This window comes from Topomyia yanbarensis, chromosome 2 (assembly GCF_030247195.1).
Source record: "Topomyia yanbarensis strain Yona2022 chromosome 2, ASM3024719v1, whole genome shotgun sequence".
Classification (NCBI taxonomy): domain Eukaryota; kingdom Metazoa; phylum Arthropoda; class Insecta; order Diptera; family Culicidae; genus Topomyia; species Topomyia yanbarensis.
The window spans coordinates 46402335-46427316 of record NC_080671.1 but is presented as its reverse complement, the minus strand read 5'-3'; the positions used below and the strand labels follow the sequence as shown (position 1 = coordinate 46427316).

Genomic DNA, 24982 nt, shown 5'->3' with positions numbered 1-24982 from the left:
GCTTGTAAGTAGCTCATAGATTTCATTTCGTTCAGCCAGGGATGCGAATGGTACCGGTAAAGTACATTTTTCCGGTACATTTACATTTGCCCAAACCGTACAACCCGCTACAGCGACGCATCACTTCTTTGCTACTGTACTCCGACTGCTCGGTGAGAGTGTGGCGTAGTAAAGTTTGCTCTCTCGCTTTATACACTTTGTATAGTCAAAGGGAGAGGCCCGCACACTTAAGCCACAGAGAACAGACATCCATGATAGAACAAAAATATTTAAAAAACGTGTGTAAACATTTGAATTAATATATGAAAAACACTAGCGCCGCCACACCAACCTATCCCAACTATCCGTCAAATCGATTCTGGAACCGGTTCGATGGATTCAGCATGGAATCTAGCTCAAAGAAAACAACCGATTCCGACTCTATCGGTTGACGAATTTGAGCTGGAATTCATGCTGGTAGTCCGAATCGGTTCCAGACTAGTTTGACTGGGTAGAGGAATAACCGCTGTCAATTCTGTCGCACTCAGCCACAAAAAAACATGACGACAGTAGCGCACCTGGTTTAGATATCCAAACTACCTTCGAAACCGTTAGAGATTTTACACAAGTTGAATGCTGAAGATGGACGTCTGTTCTCTGTGCTTAAGCGTTGATTCCGGTTGTTGCGTAAATTATCCGCATTCGTTGTTGTTTGTAATTAAAAGTATTAAATAGATTAAAATATAAAAAAAGTGTTAAATAAGGAAAGATAATCTGCGTCTGGTGGCTGTACTGGGGACAGTATTTTTTGTCATGTTACTTCTTTGCCCACAGGTTGCCGTAATGCGCTGGACGTCCTGCACTAGCGAACGACAGCAGCGTCGTTCGCTAGTGCAGGAGAATGTAGGCAGAAATATGTGAAATTTCGTATGTGAATGTAAGTTAGGTATTGATGTTATTGTTATTGGTGAGACATGGATAAAGAAAGAGAACTGCGGTATTTACAACATTCCTGGCTATCGTCCTTTTTTCTCATGTCGTAATAATTCGTCAGGCGGTTTAGCAGTATTCGTGAGAAATTCATTGGAATGTAAATTGATAGACAATCAAACAATCAATGGCTTGCACTACGTTCATTTAGAGATAAAATTCCGAGGCCATTTGTATAATGTTATTGGTGTGTATCGGCTGCCATCCTTTAACTACAACGCTTTTCAGAATATGTTAGAAAGGTTAACAAAAAAACTCGGTTCAGCAGTTCGGAAGTCATGAGTTTTTTTAAATATCAACTTTCGAAAAATCACGATTTTTTTTGGACCAGTCTAACGTGGAAAGCGAAATCCTAATGAGGAAGTAAACGAATACGAACCTAATATGTATCGATAAGGAGCGATGCTACCAAATATTACGAAATTCTGAGAGATCGCAACTTTTTTTTCCATGAAATTGCTGAATGTGGTTATATTTTTTTTCACTCCGAGAACATGCACGCATAAGGCGTTTCCAAATCAGCCAACCTAGTGGTGTTCAGTGAGTTGTTGACGATTGCAGCAGAGAAAGAGAAATTAAGGGACAGCCGAAACTGATACGACTAGAATAGTGTCTCTTTGGACCACTTTCTCGAAGGGCCGGGAACGCTGGGATCCATCGGTGAAAGTGGCGACTGGGAGCTTTCCTCGTCTATTGTCAGTATAGGTAGCTCGAGAATCACAGAGGGACTTTTGATAGTACTGCTATGGTTTTTGATTATAACATTAACTTCAACGCACTTATTATTACTTTTCTCATCGACTGGATTGCTATTATCGTCGTTTTCTTTATAATTACTTTTTCTAGAGCTAGTGTTATTGTTATTCTTACCGTAATGGCTAAATGAACGACTGCTAGATTGATTGCTAGGCAAACTACTTCCACTGGCCATGGTTGGAGCCGATTCGTGTGATTGTGGCACCGCCAGTTTACAGGACCGAGGGGATGGTGATCGATCCCGGCTGTCATTTTGCTGCTGTCTTTCGATGATTGCTTTCGTTTCGATTCTAGTCCCTAAATTCACTTTATCCGGTTTCAGTTTTGCCTTACCACGTCGATTACTATTTGAAAGACTACTTAAACAACTAGTATCATTAATAGGTTTTTCGATATCGACATAAATAGTATCACTGGCGGGACCAAGAGCAACATTACAACATTGCTGCTGTTGCATTCGATTACAGCTACTACTGCTACTGCTAGCACCACCAAGGCCAGCCTGGCCGGCTTCAGCAGCACTAAGCGCTGAAGTACTGGGACCGGTTTTAGTAACGACTGCCGGATCAACGGAACATTCGGCCTCGTCTGGAATACTGAGCTCATCACTGTCGGTGCTGAACTGTTGCAGATCTTCGTCGGTATCTGCACAGCTATCGTCAAACACCGAGTCCGACCCGTAGCTGCGCAACTCGCTATCCTGGCAGTCTGCGGAGGACATCTTGAAGGAACTAAGCGACGCAAGAGGAGCTCTACGTACAATAACATTGCTGCTAGGATTATGGTTCGCTATACTAATATCATCTATTCTAGTGTTACTGCCGTAGCTCTGTCTCAGCAGTGTTTGGTTATAGCTACTAAAATCAGCACCATTCGTATCAGGATACGCAGATATACAATCAATCGAACTATCGTCGTAAAGCGGGTGTTTCTTACTGCTAGAATGCTCACGAGCTGAGAGACCCGATGACGTGTGCGTCACCCGTTCGCTGGGACACGGAGAGGATTTTGGCGTTGCTTCGATTATATTAATACCGGGATTGAACGAGTCCCAATCCGCACAGGTGGCACCCAAAGTTAACTCATTGCCTACGGCGTGACCTCTGTCGTCTCGACTTTGTCGTCGTGACACAGATCGCGACATCGGTGGTAGCGAGGATAACCCTAAAGTGATTGCCGAGCATCGTCGTTCCAGAAATGAACTTTCCGTACTGCAACAGGTCATCGCACTACTTCGACGCGATTCTGTCCCCTAAAAAGTTTGAAAACAATTAAAAAAATCTCCACCTTAACAATTCGGTAACTCACCCTCCCTGGAACCATAAGATAGTTCCCCGTTGGATAGCCAACGTCCGCTGTGGTTGTATACTGATCGAACTCATCGTCAGCTTCCTCGCCATCGCTCTCTAAAAAATAATCATCCTGGCCGAAACTATCACCCATGTTGTAGGCACTGAGCACTCGAGAGGACACCGACACGCTATTCCGGTGACCTCGGCTGCTAGCATACGAATACCGGCGGGGAGGATTCAACAAACTGCTGTACCCCCCGCCGACGGATGCAAACCGGTAGCTCCGATTGAGCGTCGGTGGTGCACTGACATTCCCCAGTGAATGCAGTCGGTCTCGCTTCAATCCTGGATAGTTTATGTTCAGTTCTTCCTGGAGCAGTGAGAAGGCAGTTGCTTCGATTGCCTCCTGAAGTTCGCGTTCTTCTTCCTCCTGGACAACGGCTGCTGCGACCGCCGCTATCGTCGGATCCTAGGACGGGCGAGAAAGATATGTTAATAAGATATAAAAGAAAAAAGAATGAGTTTGTTTAAGGGGGTCTCCTCATCAGGCAGTTTCAAAAAATCGATTTTTTTCTTTTTTCTTCGATCGTTCAAATTATTATCAGAGAACATTCTCACAAAGTTTCAGAGTATAATTGATTAACATCTCATGCCAGTAAGTTTTTTTTAATATGATTTTTTTCTTTCTAACAACTTTAAAGACCATTTTATGAAAACCATGTTTTTCAAAATTCCGTGCACGATTACAAAAAACTATAAATTGATTATTGACAATGGTCAACGACATTTTTTTTTAAATTTAGATTATAGAGGTCATTCGCCTCTTCGGGATAGAAAAATCTCTTATGAAAAATTTCTAACCCTTTATGCGAGGTCGGGACTTGAATCCAGGTGCGCTGCGTACAAGGCAATCGATTTACCAACTACGCTACAGCTACCCCCCGGTCAACGACATAACAGATCGAAATATAAATGAGTTAAGTCTGTTATTCCGTTGAAACATGCCAAAACTCCCAAAGCAAGATGTTATCACTACGTTTGCATTATATAAAAGAAACAAAATATAAAAGAGCTCAAACTTCTTAAAGCCTCTTTAAAACTTTGTTGGTATCTGGAATCACTTTTTGAGCCGAAAAATACAGCAGACCGAACAAATTTCAAAGCTACATCCAGATTCGATTATCCGTAGTGCTCAAAAAAATCTCGTTCCATATAATCAAATGAAAAAAAATCGAGAAATAAATTTGTAATATATAAAAAAACGATCTAAGATACATACATACATGTATGACTTATGGAACTTATTTTTTGTCAAACCGTTTCACAGAACCTTGCGATAATTTATTTACACGAAGACAGCAAAGTGTACAACAATGAAGTCTTCTGAAATGTTGTAAGATAATCTAATTCTTTCATGACGTTTACAACGATTTGACGGATTTTCATTCGACAAATATGTTATAACTTTATCAAATGAACGCGTACATCAAAACTTATTACATATTCGGAAAGTAGATAAAATTTCACGAAAGATTCAATCAACATAAACTGAATATACTAGAATTTGATGATTTCACTTTTATTGAAATCCGTTGAAATTTCTAATTTGTGGTTCGTTGTAACGTCACGTTACATTTTCGGACATAAAACTCTTCCAGTATATTCAGTTAATGTTGATTGAATCTTTCGTGAAATTTGGTCTGCTTTCTGAATCTGTAATAAGTTTTTATGTAGGCGTTCATTTGATAAAGTTATAACATATTTGTCGAATGAAGATTCGTCAAATCGTTGAAAAGTCACGAAAGAATGTGTCCAATTCCTTCGTTTTGGTAAAATAGTTGCAGTGATTAATCCCTCTTGAAGTGTGATATTTGTTACCTTTTCTTGAAGGTATGAAAAACAAGATAAAATCATTGGGAATACTGAAGAGCTTGTTTTCATGAACATCTTAACCGAAGCCAAAAATCTCAATTTGTAATACTCTCTAAATTATGGGCCATTGTTTTTGAATGAACCCTTAAAAACTTTTTCAATAGAACTTTTTAAAATTCGTACATAAAGCTTCAGTATGGTGTTGAACAGCGGTTCTTCCAAAATCACAGTATGTTGTGACGGTCAATAAAAAATTTGGCCCGGGACTAGGTGAAAGGTGATTGCATAACCTTTTTTATGAGAAAGACTTTTTTTCGAGGTAACATTGGGAATCAAAAATACTAATTCGATTTTGAAATTTTCCTTTACTTCCCCTTTGAGCATTTTCAGTTCCTGCTTGCATGGAATCAAGAACCGATGTTGATGGTTATTCATTATTGATCTAGATTGGCAAATCAAAGTAATTTTGCACCCATTTTAATAAGTTCTGCATCATTTTGATATTATGGTGGTACCAGTTTATATGGAAATTTGCTGTATGGCCGCATTCTTCAATACGTAGCTCCGGAACTGGAAGTACAATCAATAAAAATATTAATATTAATAGCAGCCGATGGGAAGATTGTACCTTTCATTTGAGACTAAGTTTTTGAAAATCGGTCCAGCCATCTCTGAGAAACAGAGGTGACATTTTTTTCCACAAACACACATACATACATACACACATACATACATACACACCCAGGCCGGGATTAGGTTCGCGAATTTCAGAGTGATTGTATAACCTTTCTCTACGAGAATGGCAAAAACATGCTTTACGTCAAAATAGGAACTTATAGGGGGATGTGGCCAGCTGTCGGCACCCCGACGTAACTTTTGACAGAAAGAAGACATGGTCACGGTGACTAATAATATTTTTGTGTTAAATTTGCAAAATTGTTCTTTTTGTGTCAATTGCCGAAGTAAACAGATTCGTATGTTCTGTTTTATACAAAAAATATTTTTAAATGCTGAATTATTTATAACCGAAACAATATGGGTATTTTCGGAATGGTCTTGACGAGTAGATGCCACAAATCTCAATTTTTAACATCTTTTTGAAAGCCACGATGACGACTTCCAGATTAGCGGAATACTCTATATCCTAATCAATATGGGTATTTTCGGCACGATTTGTTTGAGTTGATGCCAAAAATCGATGTCTGACGCCAATATTGAAATCCAATATAGCGACATCTTCTCTATTTCAAACGTACCCACATTGAAGATTTTCAGATTTATCTATGTTTTGTTCATTAACCAAGGCAGTCAATAGATGGAAAGCAGTGCTTTTTGGAGATTTTTAATGCCAAGTCTTTTGTCAAATTTATTCTACACCATTTTTACATTCGTTTGTGCGAACATTTTCTAGGCTATCGACGATACTCAATCCTATGGCCAAGATACACATTTGTTTAGAATTATTCTATTTTTTTGAACACGTTAGCAAATTTCAGGCTTGCTTCTGATGATGTTCAAACTGCGTTGATGCTTGTTGAAATAAACAAACTTCCTTTTCTCTTTCAATTTTGGTGATTCATATTTTTCCATTCTTAGCAAACTTTCTAAATGGCAAAAAATTATCATTTTACTATTGTCAATATTTTTTAATATTAATGGAATGAACTAAATTCTGTCACCAGTTAGTAGCTGAGGCCTCCAACTTTCCACTGGTATGTTTATATCCCTACAGAAATCCCTAGTAACAATTGAGGTTTTATGGTAGTTTTATGCTAAAACTTAGATTGCTATAAAACTATAATTGATACTCTGAATATTATGAGCCAAAAACAAAAGGGTGCCAATCATATTCCCTTTCTATTTCACGAACCAATAAAATATGTGATTTTGTGGACTATTTCACGTAGTGATTAAGATGATTCTGATCGCAGTAGGCGTCGGTCACGGATATTTTTTCGTTCCCGTCAATTTTTCCAACAACAAAATCGAATCGTATTTTTTCAATTTTCTTATTATTCTGGTGCATTTGTTTCATTTGTATCGAGAAAAGATTGTGCAAAATTAGGCATTAGTCTTTCCGATTAACAATGTCTAAAGAAATTTAATTTCAACGCGGATCATTCGGAAGACATGGCAGGTTGTCCCGTGGACGGCGGATGCTACGCGTTTTGCAAATCCTTTGTGTGTGTAAAATAAAGTGATCTGTGGGCCGAATCTGGTATCCAGTAAACAGACAAGTGAAGAGTTTTTATTCATTAGGTCCAATCTGCAAATGAGAGGTTCGTTTATTACTGCAAAACCATAAAACTTTTTAAACATTTATCAGTATGTTTAGAAAGACCAAGGTTTTTACTAGCTTATTATGCAAACAGTTCAGGGGTAATCAGAAAGGTGACCGAGTAATTCGCGGAAGAGAAAGTAAACAAAGAGAGGCTCTCTTTTGTAGATTGGACCTATCAAAAAAAAAGTCTTCAAGTGCCGTCCTATACTAAGAAGAAGGCTTTGACCAAAGGTGGACGCGATTTCTTGATATGCCACGTTGTTTCGCAAAAAAGTTCTGGGCTTTTTTCTCGCGCTGAGGAAATTTGAAAGCTGCTATATTCTTTTACATTTGAATCTGTTGTGTTTAGCTCCATAATAATATATTCAGCTTAGTGAAAACGTCAGCATCGGTATTGGTCTGTTAGTGGTTTGCAGTCAGACCAGCCACCCGGATCATTCGTCAACTTCATCTGAGATTTTTTATTGTTGCGGTATCTCCATAATGCCATAACGGTGGTTCCGGGAACCTGCACCTTGTAACAGACCAGCCAAGTGAATTTGGTGGGATCAATCTAATTTATAATAAATTTTAGTTGCAGATTATATAAATCACTCCAAACTCACATCCCATTTTCCTTCCCTGCTAACCAATTCTAACATCCGTACTGCCTATGGAGATAGCGTGGGTTTCCCACAACTTCTGAAGTAGGTGTTCAACTAACATTTCCTTCCCTTTGACAATCGTAAGGACCTGGACTGGTGTGCAGTAAACTATACTATTGTATAAAAAGATGTCACTGTATCAGCCACCCATGATGAGTGCGGTCGTTTTTGCTATGCTATGCTATGCTATTTCACGTAGTGATTAAGATACGAGGAATCATGAACCAGTTCACGAATCCGTGAATGATATTCTGAATTATGTGAAATTGAAAAGATGAAAATATCACGATCGTGCACAAAATTGCATCTTTTTTTTGTTTTTGTGATCTATTTCACCAACGTGAATGATAAATCGTGACTGATATACTGGAGGCACTAATACAAGTTTCGTGAAAACGTTCCTCAGCAAATTTCGAGGCTGTTTTGATTATACAAACATAGCCACAGATAGTAGATCATAATCAAAATGCAATAAATCATGAAGTAGTTCACATCCTATAATCGGACCGTGATAAAATTCTTAAATTATTACGAGTTACGATTTGATTTATTAAATAAGTCCATAAAGTTGTGAATTAGTTCTCGGGTGGAACAACTATGTGGTGCTAATGACATGTCGGGCATCGAGACTGAAGTTAAAAAACGGATATCTCTACAAATTCAAGTGTTATGGACGGAAGAATTATAAAACGCATGATATTTTGCACGGTCCTGTTTTCACAACGTAAAAACCTTAGTCTAGAGTTCATGGTACTTTATTCACGAACTTAAGAACAAATTTTGTGTGTGTTTTTGCCTTTCTCATATAGAAAGGTTATGCAATCACTCTGAAAAACGCCAACCTAATCCCGGCCCGGAGGGCCGAGTGTCATATCCCATTCGACTCAGTTCGTCGAGATCGGAAAAAGTCTGTATGTGTGTGTGTATGTGTGTATGTATGTGTGTGTATGTGTGTGTGTATGTGTGTGTGTATGTGTGTGTGTATGTGTGTGTATGTATGTGCGTATGTGTCAAATAATGTCACTCATTTTTCTCAGAAATGGCTGGACCGATTTGCCCAAACTCAGTCTCAAATGAAAGGTGCAACCTTCCCATCGACTGCTATTGAATTTTGGATCGATCGGAATTCTGGTTCCGGAATTACGGGTTTCAGAGTGCGGCCACACAGAAATTTCTCATAAAAACTACAGGAAAAATTAAAAATAGAATTTTTATTTTTGATGCTAAATGTATTCAAGGTGCATAAAACGTCGAGATTTGATGCAAACACGAAAAAAATTTGACGAAGATTCACTTTTTTGGATTTTGCACATTTTTGCCTTTCTCATATAGAAAGGTTATGCAATCACTCTGAAAAACGTCAACCTAATCCCGGCCCGGCGGGCCGAGTGTCATATCCCATTCGACTCAGTTCGTCGAGATCGGAAAAAGTCTGTATGTGTGTGTGTATGTGTGTATGTATGTGTGTGTGTATGTGTGTGTGTATGTGTGTGTGTGTATGTATGTGCGTATGTGTCAAATAATGTCACTCATTTTTCTCAGAGATGGCTGGACCGATGTGCCCAAACTTAGTCTAAAATGAAAGGTGCAACCTTCCCATCGGCTGCTATTGAATTTTGGATCGATCGGAATTCTGGTTCCGGAATTACAGGTTTCAGAGTGCGGCCACACAGAAATTTCTCATAAAAACTATAGGAAAAATTAAAAATAGAATTTTTATTTTTGATGCTAAATGTATTCAAGGTGCATAAAACGTCGAGATTTGATGCAAACACGAAAAAAATTTGACGAAGATTCACTTTTTTGGATTTTGCACATTTTTGCCTTTCTCATATAGAAAGGTTATGCAATCACTTTGAAAAACGTCAACCTAATCCCGGCCTAATTTTTTTCGACTCGCATAAGGTTTCTGGATTTTAACAGGGGCGTAGTTGATGGTTTACGGAGAGGGGTTACACCCCCCCCCCTCTACTGTTAACTCCACTCCTTTAAAAATCTCCTTGAGTCACCCCTCAGACCACCACCTCATACCCCTCCCTTTCAACCCCATGATCTTTAAACCACCACTATATTACAAAGCATACCAATTTAAGCTGGGGAGTCGTTCGTTCATGGGACTTTCGCCCTCCTCACATACCCATCCCCGCATGACAAAATGAGTTAGCAAGCAGATAACATTGATCTAATGCTGATTAGGCTAATGGAGTATGATATTTTTTTGTTTCAAGTGTTTCACCGTCGACACGTAGCTCATCAAGTTCGTGGCTGGCATGCCATTGTGTATAAGTGTAAAGTGTACTAAGAATGTAATGGACATTTCCACAATTATGTTGAACATAAAAAGCCTCCGTGCCATAGTTTAGAGAAATGAGAAAGGCACAATTGCACCGCTAGGTGGATTAAAACAGGTTTTTCTTGTATATCGACAAAAAATCATGAGCAAAGTTGGAAACAACAGACCTATCAACCGAAGAGAAAGTGAACAAAGAGAGACGCTCATTTGCAGATCGGATCATTGGAAATGTTTATTCAAAGGCAAGTCTCTCCAACACATGCTTTATAAAATATACGTCAACTGTAGTTGTGCTTCATTTGTTTTCATTACACAAAATTATGTGAGGAAGGTTATGTTTGGCTCCCTTAGGGTACAAAAACCAAACCTTTCATGGCGATTCAAACAATTACCCGAGCATAATAAGGGAACTAAAAATAAACCTCTTGACCACGGTTCAAGATCAGATGGAGGTTAAACCGAACTTCAGTATTTTATGTGAGATCCACATTTTGGTTTGTCCAGTAGGGTAATGTGTCTATTTGCGCCTTGCTTCTATTATCGAACGGCCCATTTGAAGCCGTTCTTTAGAGCATCGTCTACTTTTTTTGTTCAGCGTATTGACTTAAATGGTAGGGTGATAATTGAGGCACTAGATTCGAGTTTTTGTTGAGCTCAAGAATGCGCAATTTGCCATTTTCATGCAGTTTTTTGGTTCTTAAAAACGAAGCAAAGGTGTTGATGCCAATTAACGCGCATTCCATCGATTGTGGGCCGAGTAATTGTTCAAATAGTACGACACCCTCTGCAATATGGCCAAAAGAGACTGTGTACCCTACGTAGGATGTAGGTCCTCCTGAGCTGCCTCAGGGGATAATATCTCTCTTTAGAGAATTTGAGTGAACAGACAGGCTCGATAGAGAACAAAGTAGTGATATCATGGGGAAAGGCTGTTTCCAAACAGTGTATGTGTAATGTATACTCGTAGTCAGGATTGCAGAAGCGTAAAAATTGCCATCCTTCAGGCTGCTTGGTTGCTGAAATATGAGTTCAAACATGTTGAGATGGGGTAAGCCAGTAATCGGTGTAATGCAATAGGCTTCCATTAACCTATAACCAGTTTTATACCTCTTTGAAAAATTCCATCTTTACGGGTTTTTATTTTCGGGTGTTAACTGGTTTTTTCCCACATCATTTTTACTCAGCCGAAACATGTTTTTTTTCGTTTTACCTAATATTTGATCCACTAGATTTAGTGCACTAGCGCGACTACCGGAAGGATATCAAAAAAACCTATAAACATAACAAAGGCGAATAGTCGCAGAGGCAACGTTCCCCTTAACAATAAATAGTACTATAGCATTTTCAAACTTACCTTCAACGCTTTCGTCGTCGACCGGCTGCGGCTTTTGTAGATCACAAGAAACACCATAAGGCCAAAGAAGCCACCGAGCGTGGCCGCTATCCGGACACCGGTCATCACGTCGTACGTCGCGTAGAACTCCATCCTTTCCCGTTCCCGGGTCCAGTCGGCCTGTGATTGATTGCTACAGAGATGAGACGAGGGTGGTGAAAGCGAAGTACTTCGATGAGTGCTGGTACCGTTTTCGGTAAAGTTTTCGGAAGCACTAACTGTGCCGGTACTACCGTCACTGTCGCTAGTACCGGTAGCGGCGGTAGTATCAGGAACGGTCGTGTTACTACTATTATTACTGTTGGTGATGTAGTTGTCGCTATCGGTAATTGTACTGATGGTTGAAAGACAGAGTAGATAGATAGCACACCAACACGCAGTTACACAAACACATCAGTTATGGCGAACGAAGAATTGAGCGAACATATTGTGTAGAACGTGTATTAGAGTACCTCATGAGCGGTTTGTATGATCGTTAGTCACATCGAATCGCACGGCAGATTTTCACATTCGCAGTACACGGTAACGGAAAATGAGGATAGATCCAGCCAAATAGATGGAAAAGATGAGAAAGAAGATAACGAGAAAAGAATATAAGATTTAACTTACTACTACTATAATAAATGTTCAGGTATCGAGTTCGAAAATGTTAAAATGTCCGAAAATGAAAAACACATTGAAGCACTGAAAGCGGCTGTTCATAAACCAGAAGACAGAAATTTAACACCTTTACACTCCGTTCATCTTTTCATTCCCCGACTTTAGCAATATATTACAATCTTCCCACTTTCCATAAGTTTATGTAGACTTTTCGATTTTTTAGTTTGTGGAAAATGTTATCTTCTACTCTCGAAATTGAGGTTTTTTTCGGGAATGAATTGCAAAGTATTTGCTGGATAAATTTTGAATTTTTAAATTTTATTTTGAAGCCACATGTTTTGAGTCCTAAATTTTAATTTTTAAGACCAGAAAAAGGCATCGGTGACCTGTAAACGCCATTGATTACATTGATGTTGAAACTGGTTCCGAGTAAGCCTTTGCATGGAAGTATTGGTCTGATTTCAATAATTATTTTTAAAATTATACAGTGAATATATCGCTATGTTTTCTCGTGACAGATTTTTTTTATTTTGTAAAATGTAAAATTTATGCAACAATTTCTCATTTTCTAAATGTTTGCTATATTATATGCTATTTTTTTTCAGATCGTATACGTGAAAGCATTGCGGTATGTTTCAGAGTAATTTAATATTTTGTCTAGTCTTCAAAATTAAAATTTTGAAGTCAAACATGCATCTGAAAAATAAACAAATCAAGATTCAAAATCTATTCAGTAGATACTTTGCTATTTGCTCCCTAAAACATGTCAGTTTCGCGCCTTGTGAGTAGAGGACCCTCTTGAACAACTGTTAAATGTATAAGGAACTTAAATATTTCCGTACTTCGCTCAAATCTGATAGATGCGGATTGGAATGCCGAAGGCGATTGCCGTTCTTTTTATTCGAATGCTTTATTTCGTGCAATTGTCCTGATCGGCAGGGGCAGGGTTTATGAAGTATTGCGTACCCCATCATCGCAAAGAAACATGTTTGGGTATCTACATGGGTTTTCTGGATCCTCCTTTCAGGCATTTCGTTAGGACCCTTTTAAGTAATTTTAAAGTTCATGTAAAGTTCCCATGCGTCTACGTGGATTATGAACAGCCCCTATCACGAACGTAAAATCAAGCGTTTCATATGAACAACGTCTATTTATTGATAAACAAAATCACGAAACGGCCTTTTGGATTGTAATCGGTTGCATGAAAACACTTCCGCCCGTTCACTTCTTACCATTAAATATTAATTTTATCGGTCGGTCTAGACTGGAATATGGTATCCCTACTTAGCCGTTTTTCATCGTTGAGAACAAGTTGGAGTGACCTTTTCCACTCTGTCCTGTCCTTGTGGCCGCCCCATGAAGCAATAGATCAAACGTGCTGTTAAAACGGTCAGATAAAAGTAGCGAGATAGACCGTCATAGACCGCGCCTTGACGCGCCACTGGACGGAGAGTGGCGTTTTGTTTTGTGGGGTTGGTTGGGATGTATTGCATAGTATCGCGAAGCAGGCGTAGGGCAGCAAAGGCAATGATTTTGACCTAGGTGTGTGTGTTTAGATGTTTCGGAAAGCGAGATAAGATTTATTAGGTTCTTTACTGGCACAGTTAACCTCACTTTTCTTGACAGTTCGCTTGTACTGTTTACATGGACTTAGAAAAATTTGTGGACGACTAGATTCGCTCGAAGAAAATCGTAAAGATTTTTTCTAAGTCCATGTAAACAGTACAAGCGAACTGTCAAAAATGAACACTGAGTTCATTTGTGACGTCAGCGTAAAGTATTCAATTGCAGATAGACTTGTTGATCCTGACACCCTAATTGCTACACGACAGCGGGTCATGTTCGTCTCAATGTAGATAGGCTTTGAACGCATTGTTTCATGAATGAGATAAGGCTTCATCACAGATAACAGACTTTTGTGGTTCAAATAAACGAAATGAATAAAAAAACAGACTTTTGTGCACGATTTGAAAGACGTTTCTAGATGGCGCAGGGATCGATGCAATGCAGTTTGAGTGCAGCTCTCGAACACGTGTAACAAAGTTGCTTAGATGGCAATAGAGAGACACTGATTTCCAACACTTATCAAAGTGATAGTTTACACACGTTTTTAAGAAAATTTTATTCTATCCAAAATGTCTGCTATCTGTGGATTCATGTACTCTGTCTTCCCCGTATTGTATATAGAACCTCGTTTTCAGCACTATCAGGAAGTCGCAAGTGATTTGGTTGGAGTGTTTTATGTTAACATTGGAAGCATCCAACGTCTTGAAAATCGCGAACACCTTGCACTAACAGTAGTCAGCAATAGACTTTTCCACGGCTTATGAACGTACACTACACCGAAGACTACTTATTAAGACTGATACTTCATTCTTTCCCTCATACATCGGTTTTTAAAGTTTTTAGAATTTTTAGCGTTTTGTAACGTTTTTGACGTTTTCAAACGTTTTAGACATGATTTAAAGTTTTAGACGTTTGTTCTTTTTAAAGCGAGTTTTTACGTTGTCAGCAATGTTTTGACTTCTTTCGACATATATTCCGAAATTTTAGACGTTTCTTTACGTTTTTAGGCGTATATTGACATTTTCGGAGCCTTTCATAGACGTTTTTCTTCAATGAAGTCTTTGGACGTTTTTGATGTTTTAGGCGTTTTAGACGTTTTCATACATTTTCAAACGTTTTAAACGTTTTGGCGTTGTTAGGCGTGTAAGACGTTTTTAGGCGTTTTTAGACGTTTTCGGATGCTCTGGATGGCTTAAGATGATTTTAAATGTTTTAGAAACTATTTGTTTTTTGACGTTCAAAAGTTTTTTCACCATTGTTTTTTTATCTTTTTTGACGTTTTAAGACGTTTAAGCATTTTTAGACGTAGAGACGGTTTAGAACTTTTTATACGGTTTTTAGACGTTTTCGGGCGATCTGGGTGACTTTAGGTGAAATTTAAATGTTTTTTAAACTTTTTACGTCTTGTGACCATCAAACGTTTCTTTGTTATTTTTGACATTTTGAGACGTTTTAAGCTTTTTTAGACCTAGAAATGCATTAGAACTTTATGCGATTTATTATTTGCGATTTAGGAATTGTTTGCGATTTTAGATGGTTTTGACGTTTTTGGGATTTTTTGACGTTTTTAGACGTTTAAAAAGTTTTTCTACGCTTTAGGCTATTTCGGCGAATTTAGGCGTTTTTGGCGTTTTTCGGCATTTTTAATGTATTTATACGTTTTATAACGTTTTGAGACGTTTTCAGACACTTTTAGGTGTTTCTTGAAGCTTTTAGCGTGTTTAGACTTTCTTTTGAATTTATAACACAGAGAACAGACATATAAACTAGAACAAACTTTCTCATAAAACCTGTGTAAACAATTGAATAAAAATAAGTGGAAAATCATCATCGCATACAGGTTTGCATGCGTGTATCACCATTGTATCCAAGTTCGCATGCAAGGCACCATAGCGATTGCTGTCCGATCGTAGCGCCGGTTAGTGACAAGTTGCTACTTGCCTATATAGCATTTCAAATTGACAGGTTTTTTTCTTACACATATTGAAAACATGACTTGTATGTCAGTTATCAGTACCTAAAGTGTTTTTAGCTTTTTTCGACGTTTCTTGATGACTTTAGGTGTTTTTGGTGTTTGACACATTTTCAACGTTTTTGTACTTATGTTTACTTTTAGGCGTTTTTGTGAGTTTTAGACGTCTTATGATGATTTAAAGTTTCTAGACGATTTCAGACGATTTCTAGCGTCTGGATGTTTTCGAGGGTTCCAGAAATTTTTGACGCTTTTGGCGTTTTTGATGTTTTTAGACGTATAAGACGTTTTCTACGGATTTTTTGGCGAATTTAGGAGTTTTTGGCGTTTTTCGATATTTTTAGGGTGTCTATACATTTTATAACGTTTTGAGACGTTTTTAGACACTTTTAGGTGTTTCTTGACGCTTTTAGCTTTTTGACGAGTTTTAGGTTTTTAGACTTTTTGACGTTATAGTGCTTTTTAAATTCTTTTTGCGTTTCTTAGCTATTTTAGACGTTTGACACATTTTCAACGTTTTTGTACTTTCTTATGATTTGTTTACCTTTTAGGCGTTTTTTGTGATTTTTAGACGTCTTTTGACGATTTTAGCGTTTTGACGAGTTTGAGGCTTTTAGATTTTTTTGAAGTTATATTTTTCAACTTTTTGGGCGTTTTTTGACGTTTTTAGGTGTTTTTTGATGTTTGATACATTTTCAACGTTTTTGAGCTTTCTTATGATTTTTTTGCCTTCTAGGCGTTTTTGTGATTTTTAGACGTCTTGTGACGTTTTCGAAGTTTCTAGACGATTTTTTGACGTTCAGACGTTTTTGTCGTTAATTATAATCATTTTCTGACGGTTTTAAGGTTTTTAGTCGTTTTTTGACGTTTTATCGTTGGTAGACGTTAGTAGGCGTTTCCGGTTGATTTTGGACGTTTTTTGAGGTGTGAAAAATTTGAGACATTTCGTACATTTTAAAAGTAACGTTTCTGACGTTTGCAGACGCTTTCAGACGTTTTTCAGCGTTTCTAAATATTTTTAGGAGATTAAGACGAATTTGGTGTTTTTGATTATTTCGGACCTTTTGAGATTTTTTAGATGCTTTAGATGTCTTTATGTGTTTATGCCGTTTGTTGACGTTTTTTCACTTTTTATACATTTTGAGACCTTGTAGACATTTTAAGCCTCTTAAACGTTTAAGACGTTTTACCTGTTTGGAAATGTTTTACCTATTTTGAGGTTTTTGACATTTATAGATGTTGTAGACGTTTTTAAGTGTTTCCATGCGTTTTTTGACGAGTTTATGCAATGTTTATGTCTTTAGGCGTTTTACAGGTTTTCTTAAGCGTTCCAGACAGTTTTAAAAGTTATTGGCGTTTTGGTGCTATATGACGTGTTCATAAGTTACTAAGCGCGACGTTTTTAGACGAGCTCTTAAGAGTTTTAAGATGTTTTCGATGTTTTCCCTTTTTTTATTCATTTTAAGCGTTTCTTTTCGAGTATAGGCGTTTTGATGCTTTTACGCATTTTCGTCGATTTTAGACGTTCCGACGTTATCGACGTTTGCAGACGTTGTTGATGTTTCAGACGTTTTTGTGCTATTTTAGACACTTTTTGACGTTTTTATACGTGTTACGTTGTGAGTTTATAAACACCGTAATGAAGTTTTTTTAAACGATTCCGGCGTCGGCGCAGTTTGTGATGTTTGTAGGCGCTTTGAAGTTTTAGACGTTTTATGACGCTTTTGACTTTTTAGACACTTTCATACGTTTTCCAGTGTATTTGACGTAATGACGGATTTAGGCATTTTCACCTTTTTGACGTTGTTAGATGTTTTTGAACGTTTTAAGTGTTTTTTAATGATTTTGGATGTTTTTGACATTTGACAAGGCCTATTTTCAGGAGTTTTTTAAGTATTGTGTTTATTTAAGACCTCCTTCAATGTGTTTAAGCGTTATTAGACGTTTTCAGGCGCTTTAAAGTTTTTTAGACGTTTTTGACATGTGTTGACGTTTTTTGAAGCTTTGGCGTTTTAGGCGCTTTTGACGTTCATAGACGTTTTAGGCGCTTTTGTACGTTTTCGGGCGTTTCCTTACGATTTCAGGAGCTTTTTCACGTTTTTAGACGTTTTAGATAATTTTAACGTTCTAGACGTGTTTGACGATTTTATATGTTTTCAGGCGTATTTAAGCATTTTTAGACTTTTTTAGGGATCTTTAACGTTATTATATGCTTTTGTCGTTAGCAGCATTTGCCCCTTATTAGGCATTTGTTAACTATTTCAGGAATATTTTGCATTATTGGCGTTTTGGGACGTTTTTAATGTGTTTTGAAGCTTTTGGCGTCTTTTGACGCTTTGAAACTTATTTTTGAGTTTTTTTAGGATGACCTTTTAGGCGTTTGAAGATGTTTCAGACGGTTTAAGCGTTTTCAGATGTTTTGTAGGTGCTTTTGAAATTTTGCGCACTTTTGCCGTTTTTTGACGTTTGCAAATGTTTTAGGCGTTTTTGACGTTTTAGACGCTTTTGACGTTTTAGATGTTTTTGTACGTTTTGAAGCATTTCTTGGCGGTTTTTGGTGTTTTAACGTTTTTTGACGGTCTTAGGCGTTTTTTGATGTTTTGGACGCTTTTGGCACTTTAAGCGTTTTTTGACATTTTAAGGTCCTTACATATAAAACAATTTTAAGCGTTTTCAAACGATATTATACGTTTTGATATTTTAACGTGGTTAACGTTTCTCGACGATTATGTATTTTTTTTTAATATTTATGGCATTTCAGGCGTTTTTGAACGTTTTAGATGTTTCTAGATAATTTGAATCGTTTTTAATGGTTTCGGCATTTTTGTATACTTTCTGTTGTTTTAAACGTTTTTTGACGTCCTGATAGTTTTTTCATAGTAGCTATGCTTGTTTTCACAAAACTATCTCATTCAAAAAATACATGGAGTATCATTCGAACATTTGGTTGGGTTACAGTGGTTGTTGGCTGCATATTTTAGTTTTTTTATGACTATAGTTCACAATTTAAGGGTAGCCGAAAATTTAACAATGTTCATCATTAGAGAAGGTTAGTCATGTTCATGATTTCAAGAGCTCACGCATTTCTTAATTTCTCTTTCTGTTAACATTAAACTATATTATCAAGCTTACTCTTCAGGATCTATCTTGCTTGCTTGTGGTTAAGTTTAAAACATTAGGAATATGTTCAAACTATTTTCATGTTCATGGTCACAGTCTTGAATTTTTAACGTGTACTGATTTTTAAAATGTAAGAAGAGAAATTACGAAAATCATGATGATGTTAACATAATGAACATGGGTCGCATTACCAAATTTAGTAGAAGATTCACGATAACGCACAAAACTATTACAAGAATGGTGATAAGGCTCTTGAAATAGTGATGATAGATCACATTATTCCGGGCCAAAACTCAAGAGTGAATTCATAAATAAAATATCATGATAACGCACAGAGAAACTACGCAATCAATGATTAAGCTCTTGATGTCATGAACATGAATCACATTACTTTGCCATAAAAAACAATAGTGAACTCATGAATAAAATATTGCGATAACGTACATAGACATTGTGAAAATCGTGACCAACTTTCTGAAATTATGTACAACGCGTAATTCTTGGCTCTTTACAGATTTCAGTCCGTGACATTCCATTGTTCTTTCCCAAGTTAGAAATTGATACTTAGTGCCATCTTAGAACATCACCAAGCACGGCCTTCAGGAAAATTAGATTGATGATACAAGCGGAAGTCTGACGAAGAACTTTCTGGATTTTTTAGTCCTTAACATGCCAACGGGGTACCCGGGCATTGGCAAAACTGAAATGCTCATATCTTTCACAAACGATCGAAACACTTTTGTATGTTTTGGAAATAAGAATTCATCTACTTTTAGAATCGATGAAAATCATCCGGCGGAAATCATCTGATTCCCGAAAGTCCGGAATTCCGGAGGTACGTTCCAGTACTGGGATATTATTTATGACATTCAATCGAATAGTCGCAATATTGGTACCAATATTTGAAATTTTCTCCGAATACTCCATCTCGTGGTTATGGGACCATTTGAAGGACTGATCCCGGAAAGGTCATTCCGGAGGAGGTTCCAGTGGGGCCCTGTGTAACTGTTTCGAATCATATCGTCATAACGTAACGATAAGAAAAAGACTTATATAAGATTTTGTATCTATATTACTAGGTTCTCTTAAGAGTTTACAAATCGAATGCATTCCTCCGAAAATCTAGATTATCGGTAACCGGTTGCATTCATCCAGTTCATTTTTACATTTTATAAGTGGATGAGCTCCAAAAGTGTCCAAATCAATTAGTTATGACTTTTCAAGTGGCGGGTACCCGAGCACCGTGTTAATCTTGAAGGACACACAGCGGTTAATTAAAATCAGTGTATCCACAAACTATGGACGATTATCATAAAAAAACTAAACATAGACTGACTAGAAAAAAATGACCCCTGACTCAATTTCTGGTCCCACCACAAGTACCTAATTGCTCCATATTTGAAGCTAATCGGACACGTCTAGCTACCGGACGAACATGCCTGAAGTTTGTATGGGATTTTTCGACAATTTACATGAAGAAAACCCACTAGCTCGCATTTTTAACTTTTAACAAAGTTATGTCTGAGTTAGTTTTGCCTGGGGCCTAGCAGTGCACGGTTATGTTTCAGTAATCGATTCCCATGAACTACATTTTTGTCAAATAATGGTTAGATTTAGCTGAAATTTTAGAAAAATTGTAGTGCATAATACGAGTTATGTTTTGGTTAGTAAATTTTAGTTCCAGCTGTGACCGCATAGATGGTGCCACACTAACTTTTCAACGGAGAGATTATACATTATTTTTCTGGGAGTCTAATGTTCAGGGAACGAACACAGTAACACAACTAAATATACAAGTTTAATACCATGTATTTTTTGCATGAATTTGTTCTGTGAAAACATAAATACTAGCATGATATTATCGTGAAATTATTCATGATTTTAGGAGCTTGGTCGCGAGTTTCGTAAACTTTACGTAATTGTGAGTTTTTTTCATGAATTTATGAATAGATTTTTTCCCGTGTACACGAGAAAGAAAAAACGGTATCTATCAAATACTTTACTATATTATTAATTGAACGATATGAAATCCCATCCAATAGAATTTTTTTGCAGCTTTCTATTGGCACTGGAAGTAAGTGAAAGGTTGAGATTTGATGGTGTGGTTAGAATGATTTTTTCTCAACATGCTCTGTCACTCTTCAAAAGATTTTTAACCGTATACAAGTTAGCAATGCGGTAAATCGCATAAACTTTTCATTGGTTTCCCCATACTTTTACTCTCTACGTTCGTTTGGCTGTATATTTTGGCAATCGGTTTTTTTGCTTGAAACAAATAATTTCTAGACCATGTATAAAAGGCCGGTAGCATTTTATTTTATTTTCGTTGGCCGATATCTTTAAAACTTGCACAAAATCTTTTCGTTTATCAGTATTATGTTCACTTTTAACTTAGTACAAGACAAAGAGGAGCCAACCGAACTACACACCTAGAAAATATAGCGTAAATTTACGTCTCCTGACCCTGACATATACGAGCATCAAAAATGAAAAATGTTTTACGTTTGATTTTAATTTTACATGACGTTTAATTTCGTAAATCATGTAATTTTACTCCACATACAGCGTTTGTTCTGAATGGTAGGACGTGTAATTTTATGTCATTGCGCATGTAAAGTATATGTATCATGTAAAATTAAATGGAACATGGTAATGTTTCGTCATTTCGTGAATTACGAGTTGTTGAATTGTGTCATGTTTGCAATTACGTCAACGATAAAATTCAGATTTTTTTGGTGTGTATATAAGTGGAAAAAGAGCAGATAACTAGCACAGAATCGAGCGATTGAGATTAATTCCCACAGAAGAATGATAAAAAAATGGAAATATACAAGTTGGTCTTCATCCAACTATCAGGTTAGCACTATGGCTATAGTGGTTGGCCAAACTTTCCTCGTTTCATTCGGCCGAAATCCCATCGTCGCCAGATACGAAACAGTATATATATACCAGCCATGTGGTCACTAATTTACCACTTATTCATGCTAGCAAGCACAGCAAACCATTTAGTATAATGGGGACCCAGCGGTATCTGTCGGCAGGTGGCTGCATTTGAAACATCCTGCAATTTTGCTCCCTTTTGTTACGTGCACCTTGCATTCACGGTGGCTTGCCGTCGTGGTTTTGTTTATCGATATACATGGTGTGTTCCTACGAACATTCTCCATGATAAGAGTAGACACACTACACATTTATAAAAATAACCTATAGCAATGGTGTAGGCAGAAGAGATAGAGGAGATAGGACAGGGTTGATAAAGCAGGCTTTGCAAATTAGTGATGTGTTGGGTGCCCGCAATTGTTTCCGTGCATGGGGACCAGAAGGATGGTTTCAGATGGGATGGACCATAATCGAGGTGATGATAATCGCTATGTAAATGGAATGTCAGAAAGATGGCTTGAATTTTCACTGTACCTAAACACCGGCGTGGTATCCTCTGGATCGGGAGTCGACGTGTAAAAATATCCTGTTGCGTCCAACGGATCAAGGGCGTCGGAATTCGCCACCAGCGATGGCGTAGTCTGGAGTGTTGCGGCTTTTGCTGGGTGATTGGACGTATTGGCTGATGATGGAGATGAAGAGCTGCTACTGCTGCTGCTGCGGCTGAAGGACAATGAGCTAGCAAATGCAGAGACTCCTGAAAGTGAGGCTGCGCCAGTTGACGTGGTTGATGAATGCAAAAAGGACAAGGTCGGCGACGACGGATCTGACGCAACTGACCGTCGCGCGGCTTTTCCCATTGCTATGGAAACATTCTCTGAAAGGGAAAAATAGAAAACGACATTGTTTAGAAACGGATTTTTAGTTTTCGGTAATGAGAAAAAAATAAAATAAATGGTGGTGCACTCAGTGTATATGACACGAATTGATCCGTTATCGTTTAGGTTTGATGGTCCGATGTTTTCGCACATTTGTTTTATTCAAACAAGCGTTAAAGCGCAAAAGGTCTGGCTTTCAGAAGTAAACAAATTGCCGATTGGTGTTTACAGAATAAGCTGTTTCTACTAAACACGGCATCATATTCGTGATGAGAACATTTCACACGCAAGGCAAAGATGTTTGTGGTTTTGCGGGTAGGTTTTGTGGAATGCGTTTTGACTTTCGGTTTTCTGTTTATATTGATGAAAATAGCCTTCTTCCCATTCGGACTTGCTAATCTTGGAACAACAGTTGAGGTAAACTGAGTTTGCCTTGACGTGTAAATAATCTACTGGGAACTAGATTATGGACTGCCGATGGCGTCGAAGACTGGGTGTTAACAAGTCGTCATCAGATGTGATGTACGTACCTACTGTTTTAACCGGCGTAAAGGGTTAGAAGGATGAAGCTGATTACAAAAAGGGTGTTAGATTTTGCTTTGCGCGGAGTTTTCTATCATTTTTGATGCTGGTTGCCATTGGTGCTGCTAAACTCGAGGTACCCATTGAAAATTACATAATGGAGACGCGTGGTTACTCGCAATAAAAAAAATTAAAATAAGAATATGTTGGCAGAAGATTAGTGTTATTGCCAGAAATTGGGCTAGAGGGAAGGAAGGTAACTCTACAAGGTCAGATCATAAGAATTTTCGCCAATTCGTTAGGCCGAATGCTATTATAAATAACCATAATATAAAAATACATAAATACGATCCAATTAGTAACAAACATAATTTTTGACTTGAATTCCATGTTGTATCTATAATATTTGTAGTTAATTAGTTTCAATATTCTGTGGTTATTTTTCTTCTTTTTAACATTAACTGTTCTTCCAACATATACCTTTATTAGACACAAGATATTGTGCAACATTATTCTTATTTTACATAGATTTGAGAGGTAGAGAGAGAAACACAGAGAAATAAAGCATGGGAAGTATTGATAAATGACATGTATAAATTTCGGGTATATAAGCGTAATGTTTTCTTTAAAATGTTGATTTATTTTAATGTAATTTATTACCAAGATATTCGTCATCGTGGCGAAAAAATGGGTTTCTTTAAATATACCTTTACAGGAACAAAAATTGACAAAGCTTTCAAATCATTTTGGTTTGATAAACTTTTCGACTAAAATATTTTCAAAGTTGCCCATAAATTTCTAAAGAAATTTAAAGATGCTTGAATTATACAAATTTGTTTCCTTTCCATAATGCAATAATACTATTCTATGCATTTTCGGTTTTAAACATAAGTAACACTTCCTAAGAATAAGAATTTTTGCAATATCAATTCGAATCTATTATTCCGTTGGACATTACTAAAACTCTGAAACAAGTAAAGCACTCTTCAATAATATCTCGCAAATAATTTTTAATTTGGACTGGTTACGCCGAGGTATGCACAGTGGTCGGAATCGCTAAATATGTGAACTTAATTCACTAGAGGCCAAATCATCAAATATATTTACAGGGTGTCTTTGGAAGAATTGTTCGTATGAATATTCTCTACAATCTCATAAAAAATTAAAATTAGGCATAGCTTACTATGATCGAACTAAAAACATTAACATTTTATACTGACGAGGTAGAAAGTTGGTGTCTTCGACAAAGTTTTAGGAATGCTCGTAATAAAGAATTTTATGAAGAGCTTGAACTTGTAGGACTAAAGGTAGTCGATTTATTAAGCGTTTTCTATGGCAACCCGCTTAAAGTTAGTTTTTTTAATGTAACTTTTTCCATTGTAACAGAACAAACAATTTTTGATCTGCATAATAAATAAAGAGGCGGATTTTCAAAAATATTGTTTTCGCCCGTCGTGCAAGGTGGCTTCTTCTCTTTCGAAGCACGAAAGCTAGCGGAAACCGATGACATTGATAGGATTTAATGTGAAAAACAGCAGTATTGGGTTCATTTATCGTACGCAGTTGTCAACCAGGAGTTGGCGAACGTTGCATGTCGCCCACGATGCTCTTCACAAAGCGCTCGGTGTCTTAAAGTTCCAGTGACTACGGCTAAGAAGCACGGGAAGAAGTTCGCCCCGAATAGCGATACGGGGTCCGATCGTGGAGCTGGTTCCGTCTTAAACCTGACTGAGAATCAGTGGGAAGATGAACAGCTAACAATGGAGGTACCCTTTGCAAAGCAGATGGAGTTGCGGAAGCAGTGTCTTGCTAGCTTGGAACGAGAGACGGATGAAGTTAGAGTGGGAGATGCGCGAGCAGGAGCTACAAGTGCAGCGCTAAATGGAACTGCGGCAGCTAGAACATGAACATTAAATTCTTGACTGCCAATTGGACCCAGAGCGT

The 24982-nt window shown here is 37.5% G+C and overlaps 1 protein-coding gene across 2 annotated transcripts in view; it reads right to left on the bottom strand.

The window, feature by feature from the left end:
* Positions 1–633: 633 nt before the first annotated feature.
* The window catches only part of LOC131684270 (serine-rich adhesin for platelets), a 231697-nt gene continuing 207348 nt past the window's right edge, over positions 634–24982 (bottom strand). Inside the window, exons 3-6 of one of the 2 annotated variants that reach the window (XM_058966983.1) lie at positions 22173–22515; positions 11462–11834; positions 3034–3486; positions 634–2977 (exon numbers count right to left, since the gene is read on the bottom strand). In XM_058966983.1, coding sequence (XP_058822966.1) covers positions 1571–2977; positions 3034–3486; positions 11462–11834; positions 22173–22498 — 2559 coding nt within the window. In that variant the 5' untranslated portion in view covers positions 22499–22515 and the 3' untranslated portion in view covers positions 634–1570. The remainder of the gene's footprint in view (positions 2978–3033; positions 3487–11461; positions 11835–22172; positions 22516–24982) is intronic. The other variant, XM_058966984.1, reaches the window with a different exon arrangement.